Source organism: Mauremys mutica, chromosome 3 (genome assembly GCF_020497125.1).
Source record: "Mauremys mutica isolate MM-2020 ecotype Southern chromosome 3, ASM2049712v1, whole genome shotgun sequence".
In the NCBI taxonomy this organism is placed as follows: Eukaryota; Metazoa; Chordata; order Testudines; family Geoemydidae; genus Mauremys; species Mauremys mutica.
Genome location: NC_059074.1, coordinates 36,798,873 through 36,818,885, shown reverse-complemented (window position 1 = coordinate 36,818,885; position 20,013 = coordinate 36,798,873). Strand labels below are relative to the sequence as shown.

The 20,013-nt window shown below is 37.3% G+C and overlaps 1 protein-coding gene and 1 long non-coding RNA gene across 4 annotated transcripts in view; one reads left to right on the top strand and one right to left on the bottom strand.

Moving 5' to 3' along the window:
* The window catches only part of DCDC2C (doublecortin domain containing 2C), a 111,098-nt gene that overhangs the window by 39,607 nt on the left and 51,478 nt on the right, over positions 1–20,013 (top strand). For 2 of the 3 annotated variants that reach the window (XM_045009157.1, XM_045009155.1), the window contains exon 6: positions 6,916–6,961. In XM_045009157.1, the coding sequence (XP_044865092.1) occupies positions 6,916–6,961 (46 nt within the window). The remainder of the gene's footprint in view (positions 1–6,915; positions 6,962–20,013) is intronic. The other variant, XM_045009156.1, reaches the window with a different exon arrangement.
* On the bottom strand, positions 1,282–18,237 carry LOC123366074. The gene is made up of 6 exons (XR_006577905.1): positions 18,212–18,237; positions 17,277–17,400; positions 10,859–10,938; positions 8,767–8,875; positions 4,763–4,831; positions 1,282–3,352 (listed from the first exon to the last, which is right to left on the bottom strand). It is a non-coding gene; the product is annotated as an uncharacterized LOC123366074 (long non-coding RNA).

Below are 20,013 nucleotides of genomic sequence, written 5' to 3'. Positions count from 1 at the left end.
GTTTGGCTTCTCTTCATGATTTGGATCTACTTTAGACTTGAACAAGTTAGAGGATCCTCCCTCTGAGCCTATTAATGATTGTCATTTGCATTTCATATTCTTTATTTGAGGCAATTACATTGACTAGATGGGGAAGTGAGCTTCAAGTCCTCATAGGTCTTTTTGGTTTTTCTGAAGGACAAGGTAGGTAGTAAGGGCCCATACAAAGCCTGTTGATATCAATGGGAGTCTTATTTTTATATGAACCAATTTCCCCCTCTTCTAGTGTTCATTCCCCAATCTAATCTTTCCAGTGTGAAGTTGTTTATCATAAGATTGGTGTCAAATGAGCTCTTTGCTGCTACACTGACAATTTGAGGGACTTTTACCAATCCCCTCATCTCCTTTTGACTTATATTGGGTTAAAGCGAGGGAAACTCATTTTCAAGCAACACTTGTCAGAGTGGATAGTTGAATGTACTTCCATACACCTTGATTTAGCCCAGATGCCTGTTCTTAAAGGTCAGTGAACTTATTTTACTGGAATGCTTCTTGTGCAGTCTGTATTATCAGATACCTATAGCTGAGTTCCATGTGGTGGAGTTCTTACCACACACTTATTCAGTATATTAACTTGATATATTTCCTGAATAGATACTTTTTTAGAAGACTTATTCTTTGTTTAATAAAGAACTGTTTCTTCTGATAGCTTTGACCCTTCCTGGGGGTACCCAGAGCTGTGAGGCATCTCGCTACCACCTGTGCCTGCCAGGGGTCAGCTCCCCAACTCCACTGGCCATGGGCAACACAAGCACACCCCTATAGGTCTATGCAGGCCCCAATGTCTCTTTGCATGTTAGCAATAGGCACACTCCAACCTCTAAGCATCTCCCTGGAATATCCAGTCCCTGATCCACTGGACATTCACAGTAGTCACAGATTTGCTGCTCCCAAAGAACCAATACACTCCAGCTTATCAGTTCCACCTTAGATCACCGCTCTGCTTATCAGACAGCGCTTAGATAGGGTTATAATGAAAACAAATATAAGTTTATTTAACAAAGGCTAGAGATTCTAGTATTAGCAAATAGAAGTATTGGAAACAAATGTTTACATATAAAATACAATCATAACATACATTCCAGACCCTAGACTTATTTAACTAGATACGTTTATGTCTTGCAGAACAATGCTCACCCAAAATCCTAGCAGAATTTTACAGCCAGGCTGGGCTGTGATCCCACTTTCATGAGGCAAACACACATTTTCAGCTTGCTTCCTGGGTGGTGTTGTCCCCTCTCCTTTTCTGAAATGCAGTTACAGACTATTGTCTCTAATTACCCCAGGAGGTCCCCTTTTCAGAAACTTATCTTGGGGTTCCTTTGTTTCTGTAAATTCTCAGGTCTGCACCTGGCTCAGATAGGAAACATAGCCTGTCTCCATGGATGTTTTTTGTTCTACATGCTGATAAAGTTAGCTCTGAGGTTCACCTCGCCTCAGGTCACAAGCTTTGCTTCAACCGTTTTGGAACCTAATATTTTATATTTTACATATTTCTTGAACTATTTCCTATACAAATTTCTTGCAACAATTATGATGACCAGTGGGCTACTAGCTTTTGGCAGAGACCTCACATGCCACACTTTGGTGAACTAATATACATGTATTTGACCTTGTAAAACTGTATGCATCCCCCTGTGCCCTCTGTCAGTTGGCACCAGGAGGTCCCTGGGTCATAACAGTATTTGTGACTCTTTGACAAATTCTTTGCATAGATATTCTACTTGTGATGTGTGCACCATTGGTGCATAAACCTGGACCTTTTTGGAAAGCATTGCCCACTGGTATTGGATGTGCACCCTACTTATGCCCTCTTCTTCCCCAGGAAGAGATCATTTCCTTTCACTAAATCAAGAATCGAGTATAAGATTGAAATAACAGGGACAGCAGGTAGCATAGATCTATGTAAGCAGGCAATCTTTCCCAATCCCCCACAATTTAACTTGGTAAGTAACCATTCTTGTTCTTCAACAATTCCCCACTATAATTGATTTAAAAACAATCCCCAGACCCAAAGGAGGTGGGTCTGAGGAGCCTTACTTGGATAGATTGCAAGAGTGCTATCCCAGACCGAACATCTTAGCCTCAAGGGTAGTCTAATGCTTCATGAAGGTGTAGGGTGACCAGATGAGAGGAAGAAGATATCGGGACACATGGGGGGGGGAGGGTTCCGCAGGTGGAGCAAAAAAAAAAAAAAGGCTGAGTGCTGTGGACGGAGTGAAATATCGGGACAAATTGCGTCTCGACCAAAGATCAGTTGGGACGTGGGACAAACACCTAAATATCGGGATGGTCCTGATTTTATCAGGATGTCTGGTCACCCTATGAAGGTGTGAGCCTTTTATATCTCAGTAAAGGGGGCATTTCTGAGACATGCAGTGGAGGCTCCTTAAACCTGGTGTAATATGCCTTAGCACCTGTTGGTACTGGAATACAAGAGAATATGCAGAACCTAATCCTCTTGGACAATCTCTGAGTGGAAATTGACTGCCCTCTATTATTATCTCCTGTATTACAAACAAACTAGGTGTTTTGTGGAATTACTTGGTTTTGTTTGGATAGTAGCTAGAAAGTGTAGCCTACCCTCTCCTAGTAGAGAGGGTCTTGGAAGAAACTACTGGAAAATTGATCGGGACACAGAGATCACTTTTCACATGAATGTGGAGTATGAGGGAAGGACCAGGTTATCATTATAAAACTGAATATGGCAGGTCTCTCATTAGGGCCTACATATTGCAAACTCTCCACAAATGCAATCTTAATTGAGAGAATCCAAGGCCTATTATGGCAATTGCTCAGAGAGTGGTTCCATTAATTTGGCAAGCACCACATTTACTTATATCTGAGAAAGGAGGCAACACTTGAAATTAAACCTTTAAAAATAGAAGACAGAAGAGTTCTATAGTGGTTTTTGACTTGTGAAATCTCTTCTAAATGCATGAACTGTGGGAGAGACCAGATTATTTTAAAGTGAAGAGATAGTCCAGATTAAAGAAAATGGAAGACTGGTGAGGATGAGATCCTTTTTGTTTTGCCCAGATGAAGAACCACTTGAATTTTACAGAGCAGATTTTCTGGACTCTCACAGAGCCATCGCAGTCCAAGTTGCTCAGCCAGCTGGCATCTTTGTTCTCAGACTTGGGCACCTTGGATTGAGGTGTAGAATCTGATCCTGTTCTTGAGATAAAAGTTCTGGAAGGTTGGGCAGAAGTACTGGAGTTTATGCTGCCTGGACCAGCATATTGAACCACCAAAATTCATAGGCCCGTTCTAACCCTGTGAGTAGTAGCATCTGTATTCTGTCTTGTCTGATCTTCCTCAGCATTTTTGGATGAGAGAAATAAAAGGAAACACATTGAAAAAAAACATCTGGTCCAAGAGGAATCCATCTACTGGAGACCAGGATTATTTACAGCAGGATTAGTTGCACTTGATATTGTGTTCTTTGGCAACCAGGCTTTCTGGAGTGTTCTCCAGATTGGGAACAGAATGTTGATGAATGACTCTTTGAGAATTACTCTTACTGTGCATTGTATTTCCAGATGAGATTTTCCATTAGGATTTTTACTTTAACTGGAAGACAGAGGCCTGTGGTTGTGTTATGGTGATGAACATAAATTCCAAAATACCAAGGTTATACCACATTGATGTCTTGATGGGGGCAATTTTGCAATTTATGCAGAGAGCAACACACTTTTGCAAAATGGTTGTACATGTACATTTTGCAAAATTGCTGTGCATCTTTGCATAATGTTGTGATTGCCTTCACATTTACTGGAATCAAATCTGGTCTTTGTGGTTTGCTTGTTACTGGTCTTTATATCTTGGTTGTAATCTCCATCATTAGTTGTAATCTCCATCATTAGAGATTTTAAAGAGCAGGTTAGACAAACACTTGTCAGGGATGGTCTAGATAATACTTAGTCCTGCCATGAGTGCAGGGGACTGGACTAGATGACCTCTCAAGGTCCCTTCCAGTGCTATGATTCTATTTTTAATTAGGTGTGATCAGTTCTTTCATTGCTTGCTAGCACTTTCATTTGTAAGGCATGGTTTTTGCTAATTCTGCAAATATCTTTTGTTTGCAAAGTCAAATCCATTTCTCTCAATAACCTTGCTTTGACCTGGTTATTGGTTACATTGCAAATAATGTAGTCCTTTAATTAGTGCATCTGTTAACTGTTCAAATTCATATGGACTGATGTGCTCAGTGAAAAGTATATGTATTTGTTTCATCTTGGTATCTCTTAATATATCTCCAGAAGCAATTTATGGTGCCATAGTAATATTCTGTGGTGTTATGGCACGATGAATGGGTCCCTGAAGCCTTTCAAAGAACCATGTGGAAAATATAAGCACTAATACAGTGAACACAAATACCTGCACTATAAATACTGGACCTCTGAAACATCCTTATTTTTTTATATTTGAATAACTGTAGATTATATTGTAATTTAAATAGTTTGTAGTTTTGTTGAAAACTTTGATTTAAAAATATTTTTGTAAAGCTAATTTTGCAAATAGTATGTAGATAATCCGTATATTTTTAAAATTTGCAATGCTGTTAAGTTTTAAGGAATTTTGACATTTTATATTTCTGAGTATTGTTAAAACTGTCTGCCTCAGGTACTTCAAGTACCTGAAGAAGAACTCTGTGTAACTTCAAAAGCTTGTCACTTTCACCAACAGAAGTTGGTCCAGTAAAATATATTACCTCACTCACCTTGTCTCTCATGTACTTAAAGCAATCTTTTTTGGAACTTGTTGAATCTGCTGTCCAGTTCAAAAGAATCTATGAAGAGAATTCACATTATTATTGTGCGTTGAGAGAGACTGGATGATTCAGGGGGATTTGCACTGAGATACAGAACCTTTCACCTGTAGGTAGTCAGTTCAATTCAGATCAGAGTGGTAATGACTAAAAGCTGTCACCATTTGAAGATCTTTTGAGGGATCAAAGTAAAGGGAGTTGAAGTTCTACCTGTAGTTACTAGTGGCCAGGTGTATACTTCACAATAATCCCAAATGCACTAACAGAAATCCATTTCAGCCTTGGAAATTGAATGCTTTCACCTTCAAGTCAGGCTTTGAACCATATTGAGGAAAATTGTGCCATCAGTTTTTGGGCAGAATTCTTCTTTACTGGTTTCTGTGTGGACTTCTGCTCAAAAAATGGTGGCATGGTATGGCCCATGAGCATGGAGCTGTATGGGATTTTTCCCTGATGCTTATTATTCTGTGGCTGGACTGACTTTACAGTCATCAGCTACACTACAAGTTGTGATGACATGGACTCGGGGTTGCCACTATGCTCTATGCCAAAAACCACATGACCCTATAACTTAGAAAATGAGACCTTGATTTTGCAAACAGATGAACTGATGCAGACCCTCAGGCCTGCACTGAGTCCTAATCAAGTCAGAAAATATTAACCTAAGGGATTCTGTGTGGGATTAAGAGTCAGCACTGATACATCTGTTTGCAGGATCAGGGTCTAAATAAGACATCTTCTGTTGCGTTAGTATTCAGGTTCATGTCCTTTGTATGCTAACCATTAATGGAAGACATGATCACAAACATGTGAGTAGGTCTGAAAGTCCAGCCAAGAGAGTTCAGTCTTACACATAAAAGCTATCCCATTTCAGTACATTACAAACTATGTTGTAAACAAGTTCTTGGTTCCCAGCAAAAAGTTGCCATTATCTGAAAGTTGCCAATAAGTGAAAGGCCCCCATTTTCAAATGGATGTATACATGTACTGGTATGGAACAATGATGTACTATAGTCATATTTTTGTATTGTATTATTGTTCCATACAACGTTAACATGAAAAAGCCACACATACAAAATTGTTTCCTTTAATATTATAATTTTTCTCTGTGTAGCTTCTGAAGTAAAATGGTAAGTTAAGTAAATGAAGTAAAACAGTCAGACTGTATCCTCCCTCCCTACCAACTGTTTATGTGACAGGCACAGGTAAATTAAAAAAGAATTTTTGGTATACTTGCAGTCAATGCTTCAGGTGTGTCACACACAGTAAAATGTCACACAGTTTTAAGACCACAATTTGTCCAGTGTCATCACTGTTCTTTAGAATCCATGAAACAACAAATTTTAAAGACACCACACTTCTCAGCTACTCACACTAGCTTAGCCTGGGACTCTCCTAGGACCTCTAGAACCTGAGCTTTACTGGTGAGACAGGTCCACATGTTTGAAGTCGTGACACAAAGCCAAAGTGCACAACTGTGCAGCACTGTGCAGTGTGTTATGAATGTTGGCTAAAGCATGTACAGCAGTAATGTGTATGCACTATAGGTAGGGTGACCAGATGTCCCATTTTTAAAGGGACAGTCCCGTCTTTTGGGACTTTTTCTTATATAGGCGCCTATTACCCCTCACCCTGTCCCATTTTTTCACAGTTGCTATCTGGGCACCCTAACTGTAGGTCCGGGAGACACGCAGACAGTCATGTACGGTCCCGCATTTGGAGCCAGCAGATTCATTACAAGTGGAACCTCTTCTAATAAAGTTATCGATAAGTGGCATGAGAGTTGCTCATATATGAATTCTGTTAATACTAAAGTCAATGGAACATGATTGGTTCTTGGAAAAATGTTGTTGATAACTGAAAGTTGTCTTTATCAGGATTGCTAATAACTGGCATCAATTGTGTGGACTTTTACAATGTGTTATACGCTGCCCATGTTGTATCTATTTAATAAATGGAGGAGTTTTTTCTTTAGGGCTGTCATAAGTAGTGCATTCATTTAAGATATGTTTAAAATAGCAAGAAATGGATCATCATGGATAGTAATTTTTTTTAGTTTAAAATTGACAAATACTCATATTAGGGTAACTATGTTCTATTTTTAGCAGATATGGCGAGTCTCCAAAAAGGCCCAGAAAGAAAAAGGCAAGAGTAAGTGAAAAAATAAAATTAATCATTTTTATACTTTTGCTACAATATATTTTAGTGTTGTTTTGTACAATCAACACTGTAGAAGTAGTAAAATGTTTTAATATTAACAGTTTGATAAAAATAACTTATTACTTAATGGAGAATGGGAAATCTGCTTTAATTTATATTTCAACTCAAATGGTCTTAATTTTAGGCTTTTGCCACATCAAGTAGATAAAATGCAGACAAATATGAAAAACATATTGATACATTTTAAAACTGGGCAATCTTTTAAAATTTTTCATTCTAATCCAGTTGAAGAAAATCGTTACTAAATCTCTATTTTGGCTGCCCTCCCTATCTTGGCTTTACTTGTTTTTGAAAATCCTAGTGGAAGCTTCAGTAGTTTCATTATTTAAATTTAGAGAAATGAGATATTTTATGAGGAGCGTCTTCATGCTATGGAATGAAACCCCCCCAAATGAACCAAAAATGTATGGCTTCCTTTATCCATAGCACTGTCAATTGTCTGTTTAGATTGTGAGCACTTAGGAGCAGTGACCATTTCTACCTAGGCGCTAGATTGTGACACAATCTCACTCCTACTGATAAACAGGGACTACTTGTGTGAGTATCTGCTCATCAGTGGACTCATTATTTGTATTTCAACAAAACAAATTAGTATCAGGTCCTATTGTGCTCCAATAGGCACAATAGGACCAGATACTAATTCGTTTTGTTGCAATACAAATAATAATTTGAGAAGGAGACCCATCTTATTTTATGTCTGTAAAGCACCTATGTCTCTTTGGCTGTTTTATAATGATTAATAATTCCGTTAAAATTATGTTAAGAGAACACAATGATTACGTGGTTAATACATTCAAAAGGCAGGAAATACATTGAAGCTCTGTTGATACTACTATAAAATAGAAATATTCTGGCACTGTTTTCTTATTTGTCCAAGTCATTGCACTGACAGACAAAAAACATACTCATAAGGAATGCTGGGTTGGTAGCTCTCCAGGGTACCCTGTAAAAGTCTGTGTTAATTTCTGTGAGCAAGATGAGGGTAATGCACTCTAGTTATGCTGCATCTAAGCCCCCTGCTGTTATCCAGGCCCCCCTCTCAGCCCTCCCAAATTTATAGGAAAGGAGTCCTTTCTGAAGACTTTTAGAGATCTGCATGGGGCGGAGGGATATGGAATGAGAGGTGGCTGAAAGAGCAGGGATTTGGGGGGCTAGGCGATCAGAGGGGTTGACAACTATATTTTGGTCCATTGAATGAGTCAAACGAGGGTTCCCTGAGGAACCTATTAGGGCTTGTGTGGATTCAGGAGGCCTCCAATGAGCCTCCTAAAGTTCACAAGAGGCAGCATGACTCCTAGGAGTCAAGGGCTCACTAGTCTCCTCAAGATTTCCACAGTGATCTGTCTAGTTTGCCATTCTGGTTATGACAGTGACCAGTACCAGATGCTTCAGAGGAAAGTACTAGAAACTCTGATGGACAATTGTGGTATAACCTACCCATAGAGGAAGTTTTGTCTTAACTTGTTTCCTGGCTTGTTCCCTGGCTTTTTATCTCTTATAAATTGTGTATACTGTCTAATGTAACTGGATGCCTTCATTATCCGTATAAACTATATATAAATAAATAATCATATTTTGAATTCTACTAAACTCTTGGCTTCAGTGGCGTCTTATGACAATATAATCAAGCTGTAGATCTTATGTTGTGTAAAACAATGGCTGGTTGGTTTTTATCAGTTTTATAATTCTATTGCTCTTGTGTTATGAGGAAGGGTAGACAGCAGCACTCGACATACCTGCTCTGCACCATTTATTATTTTATGTATCTCTAGCATATTCCTTCTTCTTTGTTTCTTCTCTAAATATAACAGCCCTAATCTTTTCAATTTTTCTTCATGTGGAAGTCTATAATATAAAAAGTAAACGTTCTCATGACTAAGGTGAGTTAATATACTTGCAAAGAGATTTTTGTACAGATATTATATGCACAGCTGATTTTTTTCCTCTTTTAATCCTCCAGACTTATTTCCCTCTGATAATATTGCATCTATGGCACTTTGTGCTGCATACCAGTTACCGTAACAAGAAATAACTCTGCAATGATGTCACAAAAACTTTCGATTCTTGTGGTACATTCAGAGATTAGAGCCCAAGTCCTGCCATGACTGAGTCTTGATGCAACTCCCATGAGTTTATTGATGTAAGTCACAGCAGGTTTGGGACTCTAGGGAGGTTGCAGAAGCTTTCATACCGTGGGGGTGCTGGCAAAGAAAACAGCAGACTTAAAATTTTCTCTTTATCTCTTCTCTAAACGTAACAATTTAACAGCCCTAAAGTTGAAAGTTAAAAATATTTCTTAAAAGTAAATGGGATTATTTTCCAGTATTGATAGATTTGTGTACGGGCTGAAAATGAAATGTCAAGGGTGTAGTAAAGAGAGCCTGGAGCACAGGGCCTGGTGTAAGACTTGAGGCCTGAACCAAAGTCAGGCCCTATATTAAAGCAGATGCTTACAAGTTCACTGCCTGGAACTTGGCAACAGTATTGCTAGTGTTGCTAAAACACAGGCACTTCTAAGTATTAGGTACTTGATATTCATGTAAGTACGTTTCTGGGAGATGGTACAGGAACACACCAACCCTCAGTAAGACAGGGATGGGGTGACAGTACACTGGATGGAGATGTTATGTTCAAACTAACAGGTACAAGTTGTAGGGTGGTAATTAACCACGGCAGGGGGGAATATGTAACTTGTTTATATTAATGTATAAAAGAGAAATCATAGCGGGGGCATCTTTGTCTGGCCTTTGGGAGCAGTGGAAAGTCCTGCTGCTGACTGAGCTGGTGCATTATAACAGGCATACTTGTGTTAGTGTCCCTTTAACCATTGAGCCAGGGCACTAGGACCCTGCTTCGTTAACAATAAACCTGGCTGAGTCATCAAACCAAGTCTGTGGTCTTTCTGGGTGGTACTGTTGAGGTGTGCTGAGCCGCTGTCTGCGGGGCTAGTACAGCGTACTGAGAGAGCATACACACACGCCAACTGACAACAAGGAATATGAAGTGAAGTCAGGGGATGCATTATGGTACATTTACTGTTATTTTGATGGACTTTCTTATGGCAATAGGAAATAGGCATGGAAACATGGAGGTGATGGATTTGGTCAAGATCTGGGATGCAAATAGTATAATTTAGGGCTGTCAAGCGATTAAAAAAATTTCAGGTGACATTGTAAATAAGAAGCGGGTAGAATTATCTCCCGTGTATGTAAACAAACTGGTTTGTCTTAGCAATTGACTGAGCAAGAAGTAGGACTGAGTGGACTTGTAGGCTCTAAAGTTATACATTGTTTTGTTTCTGAGTGCAGTTATGTAACAAAAAAAAATCAACATGTGTAAATTGCACTTTCTCGATAAAGAGAATGCACTACAGTACTTGTATGAATTTAAAAATACGATTTATTTTGTTTCATTTTTACAGTGCAAATATTTGTAATAAAAATAAAAATATAAAGTGAACCCTGTACACTTTATATTCTGTGTTGTAATTGAAATCAATATATTTGAAAATGTAGAAAAACATCCAAAATATTTATAATAAATTTAAATTGGTATTCTGTTGTTGTTTAACAGTGTGATTTAAACTGCGATTAATCATGATTAATTTTTTTGAGTTAATCACATGAGTTAACTGTGATAAATCTACAGCCCTAGTATAATTATTTTTTTGTACATTGGATTGTTGCTGTGACTGTAAGCTACAGAAAAGAATTGGGAATTATCTTTTTGGAAAGCAAGATTATGATGAATTATGAAGAGCTCAGAACTAATATGACAGAAGAAGATGGATGTGGATAGGGTGGAGAAGGGATTAATGGATTGATTTACCTGTGGCAGTAAAGCATGAGAAGAGATGCTTTCTGGTTGTGAAAATATCTGGTAGATGTGAAACTCCAGAGCAGAAGAATCTATAGAATATGAATAAGGTAAATCCCACTGGACACTTGATGCAAACAACCTATTGTTTTTCTATTAACTTTTTATTAAATTTTTAAAATATATATACAGAAAAAACATAACAAACTATATATAAACTTGTCATAATGCATAAACTTCGCATAATATATTAATCATGTGCTACCTTATCTTAGCTATACTTGAAACATTTAGTTATATATAATATGAATGGTTTAAAATATAAATCAATTTATTTATATTACTCAGTTGACAAACAACCAAAAGTTGTTTATAAAAATCCAACAAGCTAGAGTAAATTTATTAAAATAAGATAAAAATAGAAGCAAAATTCAGAGGAGGGGGGGTAAAGACAGGGAGGGAAGGAAGTTGGTTGAGAGAGAAAGGGAAGAAAAAGAGGAGGCCCATGTATTTAATAGAGTCATTCAAATACTCCCAGGTGAGCATCCCATATCTCTGAGAGTTTTTCCTGGGTATTTCTGTTGTGGTATACCATTCTTTTCATAGTGGCCAAATTTATGATGTCTATGCTCCGGTCTCCGTTTCCATTTTTGTAGTACTAGTCTTTTAGAAGTTATTAGTGCTCTGCTGAGCCAAAGTTCAGATTTATTCAGCATCCAATTAACATTCATTAGGTTTAAAATGACCTGTTTAGCTTGTAACACAATTTTATTTGATAGGAAAAAATTAACTCTGCAGTCTGCCAAAAACATTGGTATAGGAGCATTCCCAGAGCATATGGGTTAAATTAGCGTCTGCTGAATCATAGTGGCTACATTTATCTGACTTAGTGGCATGTGGTTTGAACAGTTCGAGAGGGGTCCAATGCATTCCCAGTATGATTTTCTGCTGGATTAATCTTAAAAGGAGGTCCAAGGAACAAGTCAGAGCACTCGCTAAAATTTGTTTCCATTTTTTACCAGAGATGAAATAATTTGTCTAGTTCCTCCTTCCATTTCTTTTTTAGGGAATCAGTGTTTAATTAAAATTTCTTGGCCAAGTGTGTATGTACTGTTGCCATAGGTTTTGGCAATCTGAATAATATTTGGAGAAATGGGTAGTGGTAGCGCAGGTATTGGGACCAAACAGATGGGAGATGGCATGTTTAAATTGGACATATTGACACTCCTTAGTATGTAGACTGAAACTTTCTTTTAATATTGTAAAAGGGAAAAAAGTATAATTTTCAATAAATTGACTGATGGTCAAAATCCCTTTCCTAATCCAGTCTCTGGCCAGATGATGGGTTGCTTGCTCTAGAGTTTTGAGTTACTACAGCTAGATGCTTTGGTATGTAGAAGAGGGTGATTTTTAGATTTAGTAGACTTGGTATGCCATGTATTTCTGGCTGCCCACAATAGTTGGTAATTGTTCTTTAGGGAATCAGTAGTAATAATCCAAGTGCAGTGCAGTGCATTCGAAAGGTCTAAAGAAACAACCAATTCTTCTTCCATCTGGAGCTAATCCAGGGTTCTATAGCATGAGGGAATGAGCCACTGTGCTTCTTGGCTAAGAATTATTGCCTGATGGTAAAGTTTAAAGTTCAGAAATCTAAAATTACCTGTTTTGACAGGGAGCTGTAATCTTTGTCAGGAGATTCTGGGTTTGTTACCAGCACCCCACAAGAAGGACCTGAACATGGTGTCAATTTTGGTAAAATAAATTAGGAATGTGGATAGGGAGGAAATTCAGAATAAAAAGGATTCTGGGAAGGGCATTCATTTTGATTATGTTTTTTTCCCCAAAGAGGGAGAGATAGTATCTGCCATCTATTTAAATCATGATTAATAGGGGCTTGACTATGTTTTTAATTTAATTAGGGAACAGATGAGGTGCATCTGTTGCCATCTAAATATCCTGATAGGAGAGCTACTGCCAGCTAAATCCAATAAGATCTTCATTGTTTCCAACTTATCCCAATGTATCTTGTAGCCAGATAATTTACCAAAGTTATCTATTGTTTGTACAATATTTGAACTAGCTTGATCTGGATTTTTAATTAATAGGAGGATGTCATCTACATATAGAATGATTTTTGTCTCTGGAGACCCTGATTTGATCCCTTGAATCTCTTGGTTTCCTAATTAGTTCTGCATGTGGTTCTAATGTTACATTGAACATGGCGGGGGGCAGGGGGTAGGAGCATCCCTGTTTAATTCCCCGAATCATATCAAAGAGAGGGGATATTATGCTATTTGTTAGAATATGAGAGTTGGGATTGGAATATAACAGTTTGATCCATGAAATAAAGGGTTTCCCCAACACAGTTTATCCAGGGTAAGAAACAGATATGTCCAGTTCACTCTGTCAAAGGCTTTCTGTGCATCAGGTGAAATGATTGCATGGGAATTTCAGGAGTGTTGATGGAATGCCATAACATTAATCAACGGATATGTGTTGTCTGCACTATGTCTTTTTAATAAAACACAGCTGATTGGGGTGAACCAAATCACTCATTACTTTTTCAAACATCTTCGCCAATATTTTTGAGAGTAAATTTATACCAGTATTGATTAAAGAGATGAGTAATACATTAAAGAGAAATGTAATACATTTGTGCATCCTTACCAGGTTTATGTAGTACAGTAATTAGGGCTTCCCTCATAGTAGGAGGTAATGTACCTTTCGTTAAGGCATCTTCGTAAATGTTTAACAGCTTAGGGCCAGAATATCTTTGAAACTTCGATAGAATTCTATCAGAAGGCCATTAGGGCTTGTGGTCTTGCCCAGACGTATTTCCTCCATGGGTTTGATTATTTCCTCTGATTGCAAGGGAGAGGTTAGCCTGGCCTGCTGCTCTTCTGAGATTTCTGGGAGGTTAAGAGTTCTAACAAATTATTCAGTTCTTCTGGGTCAGGTGGTGAATCATTATTGTAAAGAGCCTGACTGAATTTCAAAAATAGATCACTGATCTCTTTTTGATTAGTAATAATTGGCCCTTGTTCTGATTTGCCCTTGTGATGCTTTTTGGAACCTTTGATATTTCTCTTTTAATCTGTAGGAGAGAGGTTTCCCTGACTCCCAGTATGTTTGTGTGAGTCTAAAAAGAGAAAATTTCAGCTTGTGCTAAAGTCAGTCTGTTTACTTCATATGTTAGATTAATTAATTTTTTAAGATTTTCTTGGGTGGGGTAGTTTGGACATTTTAAATCCATAGCTTTAAGTAGATCAGTAAATTTCAATAACTGAGCCTGGCTAGCTTTCTTCCTACCTGCTGAGTAGGAATGAACCTGCTCCTAATAAATATTTTTAGTGTATACCATAGAATGGATTGGAATATCTCTGGTCTGTCATTCTGAAGAAAAACTTTAATTTCTTTTGTGACACAGTTCTAAAAATGTTTATTTTTCAAAAGAGAGGGGTTCAGTCTCCATCTTTTATGAGTCCAGTTTGTCTGAGGAGGGGAAAATCTGATCATGATAAACTTGATTTCTTTATTAAGCACTGAGTCCACCAGATTTGTAGAAATCAGGAAGAAATTTATCCGTGAATATGGGGCATATGGGAAGAAGAAAAAAAAAAGTGAAATCCTTCATTGTAGGGTTCTATAACTACCATACATCTTTTAACCCCAATTCTTCTATACAATCTTATAATTTTTCTAGCCTATGATTGTGTACACTGGGGCTGACTGGCTTGTCTACAAAGGGGTTCAACACCTCATTAAAATCTCTTGCTATGATTGATTCTAGTGGGATATTAATTAATTTGGAAGGAAAACTTGGATCATCTTTATTGGGTCCATATATGTTAATTAAGGTATATATAGTGTAAGAGATCTTAGCCTTCACCAGCAAAAATCTACCTTCCTCATCTTTATTTACTCCTAATATTTGTAATTTGAGTCTTCTATGAAATGAAATTGCTACACTTTTGGCAGTGGAGGAGAAATTGTTAAACACCCTTTCCCCCAGCCCCTCCTCCTAAATTTTCTGCCCCCAAATAATTAAGGTGTGTTTCCTGTAGGAAGATATCTTTTATTTGAATAATTTGTGCAAAGGAGGAGGTTAGGCATCAGTTATAAAGGCTGAGTCCTTATAGTGAAAGAATGAGAAATGCTCTGCTGTGAAAAGTGTATGGTTGTAAAAATGTGGATCAAGGTAAAAAGATTATAGTAAATTAGGGCAGGCATACTACAGTTTGATTATCAATAGTGCAGGAAATTAATGGTGCCAGGGAAGGCGTTGTAGCTATTTTTATAATGTAGGAAACAAATAGAATGTACGTAAGCCTGTGGTATTTTTGTGTATATCTTTAATAAAGATCTGCGTGTGTGCACATGCATTCACATTTGGAGGATGAGTCATGGGAGGAACTGCCAAGGCAAGTAACAGTATTTAAGGAATATTATAGTATATGCTATACTATAGTATAGTGCCCTAAGTGCTTAGGAAATATTTATTTACACAAACTCTTTTCTGGCAGATGTTCTTTATTTTTGTGTAATTCAAATATAGAATAAATCTTAATTTGACCAAAACAGTGTTTTTGTCAGATTCACCTAATATATAGCTGATTCTTTTTTCAGTTTAATAATAGAATTATCGTCATCCAGCTATAGTGAATTGGAAGAAGGCTTGAAAGAGTAGCAGAAATGTGACCTTACAACAGTGTTAGTGATTACAGATAACATAGAGTATCATAGATGAGTGCAATGTGTTAAATTGTAGCTTGATTGCTTATTTGATTCAGATGGATGAATATCTGAAGTTATATATCGAAACCAACCTTTCAACATTCATGTGCTGTACAGCTGACTTGTTAATATGAAAATTCCTAACATAATGAAAAAAGACATGGACTATAGGGTATATTTTGTATTATTACACATGCAATAAGGATTAACCATGTCTAACGTGTAAGGTTGTAATCACTATTCCAGCTGCTAGAAAGAAAGATTTAGTAAGATTGTAACTACTGAATGCATAAATTAAACTCAATAAAGCTTGTTAATATAAGACTTCTTTATTAAAAACAACTAGTTCATTCACAAAAATTGCTGAAGAGAAAAATTATGTAACCAGTGAAAAATTCAGGTCAGGGTAAGATTTAATTTTTTGGCAATTTTTTTTGTACATAGCAGGGGCACTGCAGTTTAATAAATTAAGCCTAAAATATAAATAAAGTTCAGTGAAGGACACATGCTTCTTACTTGACATTTTAGGTTAGTAATTTCAGGGACAAGGCAGTATCTCACGATAAATGTGAAACATTCTCGTCATCAATCAGCATTATAAAGAAGCAACACCAGAGTTAAAATGTTAGCAAATCTTCCATTTTAATACATGTTCAGATTAGATACATGTTCTATGATGGAAAGCACAGACTTCTCTGTTCTGATGAGATTCACTTGAGAAAACAGCAAAATGTCTTTTGCATGCACCTTCAGTCATTTTGTGTATGGAGATGGATTGACTTCAGAACAGGCTGCTACTGTTCTTTGTTTAGGTGGCTATATAGTTCATCCAAGACTGTCTTGGGAAACTATTTTTTTAGTATCGAGTGTTCTAATCTATTACAATAATACTGAAATGTAACTAGGTTTCTTGAAATAAGTGTTATTAATTAATAAGTATAGTATTTGTAATAGAATGTTGCATGTTTAGCGCTTTCTTTCCTTTTCTGTAATTGTAACTTCTGAATATGGATAGGTTAAATGGGGTTTATTTTTAAGTGAATTAAGAACACCTAAAAGGTGCCAGAGCAAAAGCTGAATGACTGGGGATGGATCACTTGATAAATTGCCCTGTGCTGTTCACTCCCTCTGAAGCATTTGGGACCAGCCACTGTCGGAAGACAGAACACTGGGCTAGATGGGCCCTTAATCTTACCCAATATGGCCATTCTTATGTTCTTATTTAAAGCAATGGAAACTGAAGTCCTCTAAGTATAAAATAAGCACAGTGTGGATAATTACAATGAAATCTTCCATGTACTGCCTCTACTAGCATAATTCTACCCAACTGAGAAACTACATCTAGAAATGAGAAAGTAGTTCAAATCCCATGCTGATTTATGTCTTGGATTATGGTTGCTAGCTAGGGTGACAATTGGCATCAATTATGATACTTCACTAGGAACTGTACTGAGACTTCTTGCTAATTTCAGATAGGCCACGGAACAGACATCAGATATTAACAACATTCAGTCATTTCCAATCCAGTATGGACTGAGACTGTATGCAAGAAGTGAAAGATTCTGTATTCTAACGATCTATATTTTTATGGATTGTTATGGCAATATAGGTTAAACCTAAAAGACACATGTACTGTATGTAAATCTCCGATAAGTGTCCTGTTCTGCAGACACTTACTACTGGGCACAGTGCTTACTATTGTGAGTTGTCTCCCTGACGTCAGTACAGGGACAGGTCTGTTTGTCGAAGGAGTTCAATGGAAGCTTGCCTGTTTACAGCAGCGCTGAACTTGACCACTTAGGTGATTTTTGACATCTTACCTGTAACAAAGTTAAAAGTGAATGTATCCTTAGGAATTTAGACTATAAAAATTACAAATATATTCTAAAATAAAATATTTGACTTTCAATTTCTTTTCAGTTCTCCATGCATGTTGCCCTAGCCCAATTATCCACTAGCCGAATATAATAATCTGTACATTATTTGGTCTGAAATTAAATGAGCAAATGTACCCTGCACAACGTCGTTAGTCGACACTATCTTTAGGTGACATGTTGTTGCCCCATCTTACAGCACTTACCAATGTGAGTAGTTCCAGTGACTTAAATGACAACCAACAGCCATTTCACAAGTATTATTTGTTAGACAACCTCTTAAGTGATGCTGATCTATACAGTAACAATGATCAGTGTACCAGCAGCACTGATGATACTAGCAGTAAAAGAACTATGTATTTATAATTTAGATTGGGTAGATATTATAAAATCTGCAAAGTCTTTAGTATTTGGATTCATAGTAGCAGCAGTAGCCAACATCCTCTATTGACATTTCTCCTCTGTATTATGTTTGAGAAAGATACTTGTTGCACTACTCAATGGAGTTTGGCTGAGGTGATGGAACTCTGAAATATAGATGCACATCATACATGCGCGCGCACACACACACAGCCCCACCCACCCACCCACCCTATAATACGTTGCAATGACAAGTTTCTGTTGGAAGCTGATCTAGTGAGATAAAATTCCTGATGCAATAACAGAGACTATTTGAACCACCAAACTGAAGAGAACTTTTTAAGGTGTCACTCTTGGTCACAGTAGTTTTCTATAAATAAGTTCCTAGTTAACTTACCAACTAAGCATTCGCTGCTCCCTGCAAAAAAGATAAAAATGATGTCAATACAAGCATAAGAAAGGATAGGGGACAAATTAAAGTAGCTGACAGGATGTTGTAGTTACATCAGAGAACTCAAGTGCAACTTCTAGAGCAATATAAAACATTTCTACAGAATGCTCAATACATTTTACTATCTTTTAAATCTGGTTTGAATGAGTATCTCCAGATGATGTACAGTCCATTATCACTAATAAGTATACAGTACTTCACTTTTTCTGGATCTGTTCTCTAATATGTATTTTTAACAAATCATATATTCTTCTCAAATTTGCTTTAAAATAATCTACGAATGTAATTTTAGCGTAACATTTTTCATATCTAATTAAAGCAACAGTATATCTGTTATGTTAAAGGTATAAAGTATAGAGGTGTTTCTTACTCTACAGTGAAATCCCTAATATAGGAAATCAGATGAGAAGAAAATGTTTGCTTTTATGTTTTAAATGTTGTAATTTAAAAAAGATTTCTTTAAAAAAAAAATCACAGCTCACCGTACATTGATACATGCATATGTGAATGCCACTTGAAAGAGGAAAGGTGGTCATAGTAAAGTCAATATAACAACAGGAAAGTAAGAAAGGTTCTGTTCTGGCTCCCAAATATCAACCAAATCATTAACTGAGGCCAAAATTTTCAAACTTTAGTCCTTAAAATTAGGCATTTAAATCCACATTTAGGCACCCAAATAAAGTGGCTGGATTTCCAGTCTGCCTTCACTGCCAATAAAGGTGTATTTTTACAGTTTGATAGTTAACTTGAATTAGCTATCTTGCTGTAAAATCCTAATCGAGTCAAGGATCAGGTAGTTTTTATTTCAGTGTCGCTAATCGAGATCAACCTTGTTTCCCTCACCTGGCGTTTACCTCAACTAGGTCCATAGAGGTAAAAACTACAGTATGTTATGACAGGAATTTTGCAGCAAGATATCAAACTCAAGTTAAAACACACCATTTTTGGCAGTGAAAACAACTTCCAAGTACCAATCACTGGGAACATCTATGAAAATCAGGCCACATTTCTGGATTTGGGCAACAAAGTTTGAAAATTTTGATCTAAATTGCAGTTGCAGGCCCGAATTTCACCCTACTGAAAGCACTATTTAAAGAACGCTTCCCTGCCCCCACAGCCTATGAAACCCCAGCTTGAGTTTTCAGAGCTAGCAATTACAATAACCATATTTCTGCTTGCAAACAAAGTGAATTTAAATCATAGAAATGTAGGGCCGGAAGGGACCTTGGAGGTCATCTATCCAGCCCTCTGTGCTGAGGCAGGATCAAGTATAGCTAGACCTTCTCTGACAGTTTCACTTTAATCTGTTCTTAAAAATCTCATTTTTATACATGCATATGTGAATGCCACTTGAAAGAGGAAAGGTGGTCATAGTAAAGTCAATATAACAACAGGAAAGTAAGAAAGGTTCTGTTCTTTCTGTTCTTCCCTTGGAAGCCTATTCCAGAGCTTAACCACCTTTATAGTTAGAAAGTTTTTCCTAATACCTAACTGTGGTGGGGTATACAAACATCAGACTGGAGAGCAAGGGGTTATGGAGCTCCTCTGGGCCCAAGAGGCCCTGCCCTACTGCACCTGCAATGTAAGCACAGGCTGGAGGAGGAGCTTAGAAAGGGGAGCAGAGTAGCTCAGTGGCAGGCAGATAGTAGAGGTGAGCTGACCGACACTCTGAGCTCTTGGGAAGGAGCTCCACAGGAGCTCTAGCTGCTTGAGGCCTGGCTACAGTGATGTGAACAAGCCTACAAAGA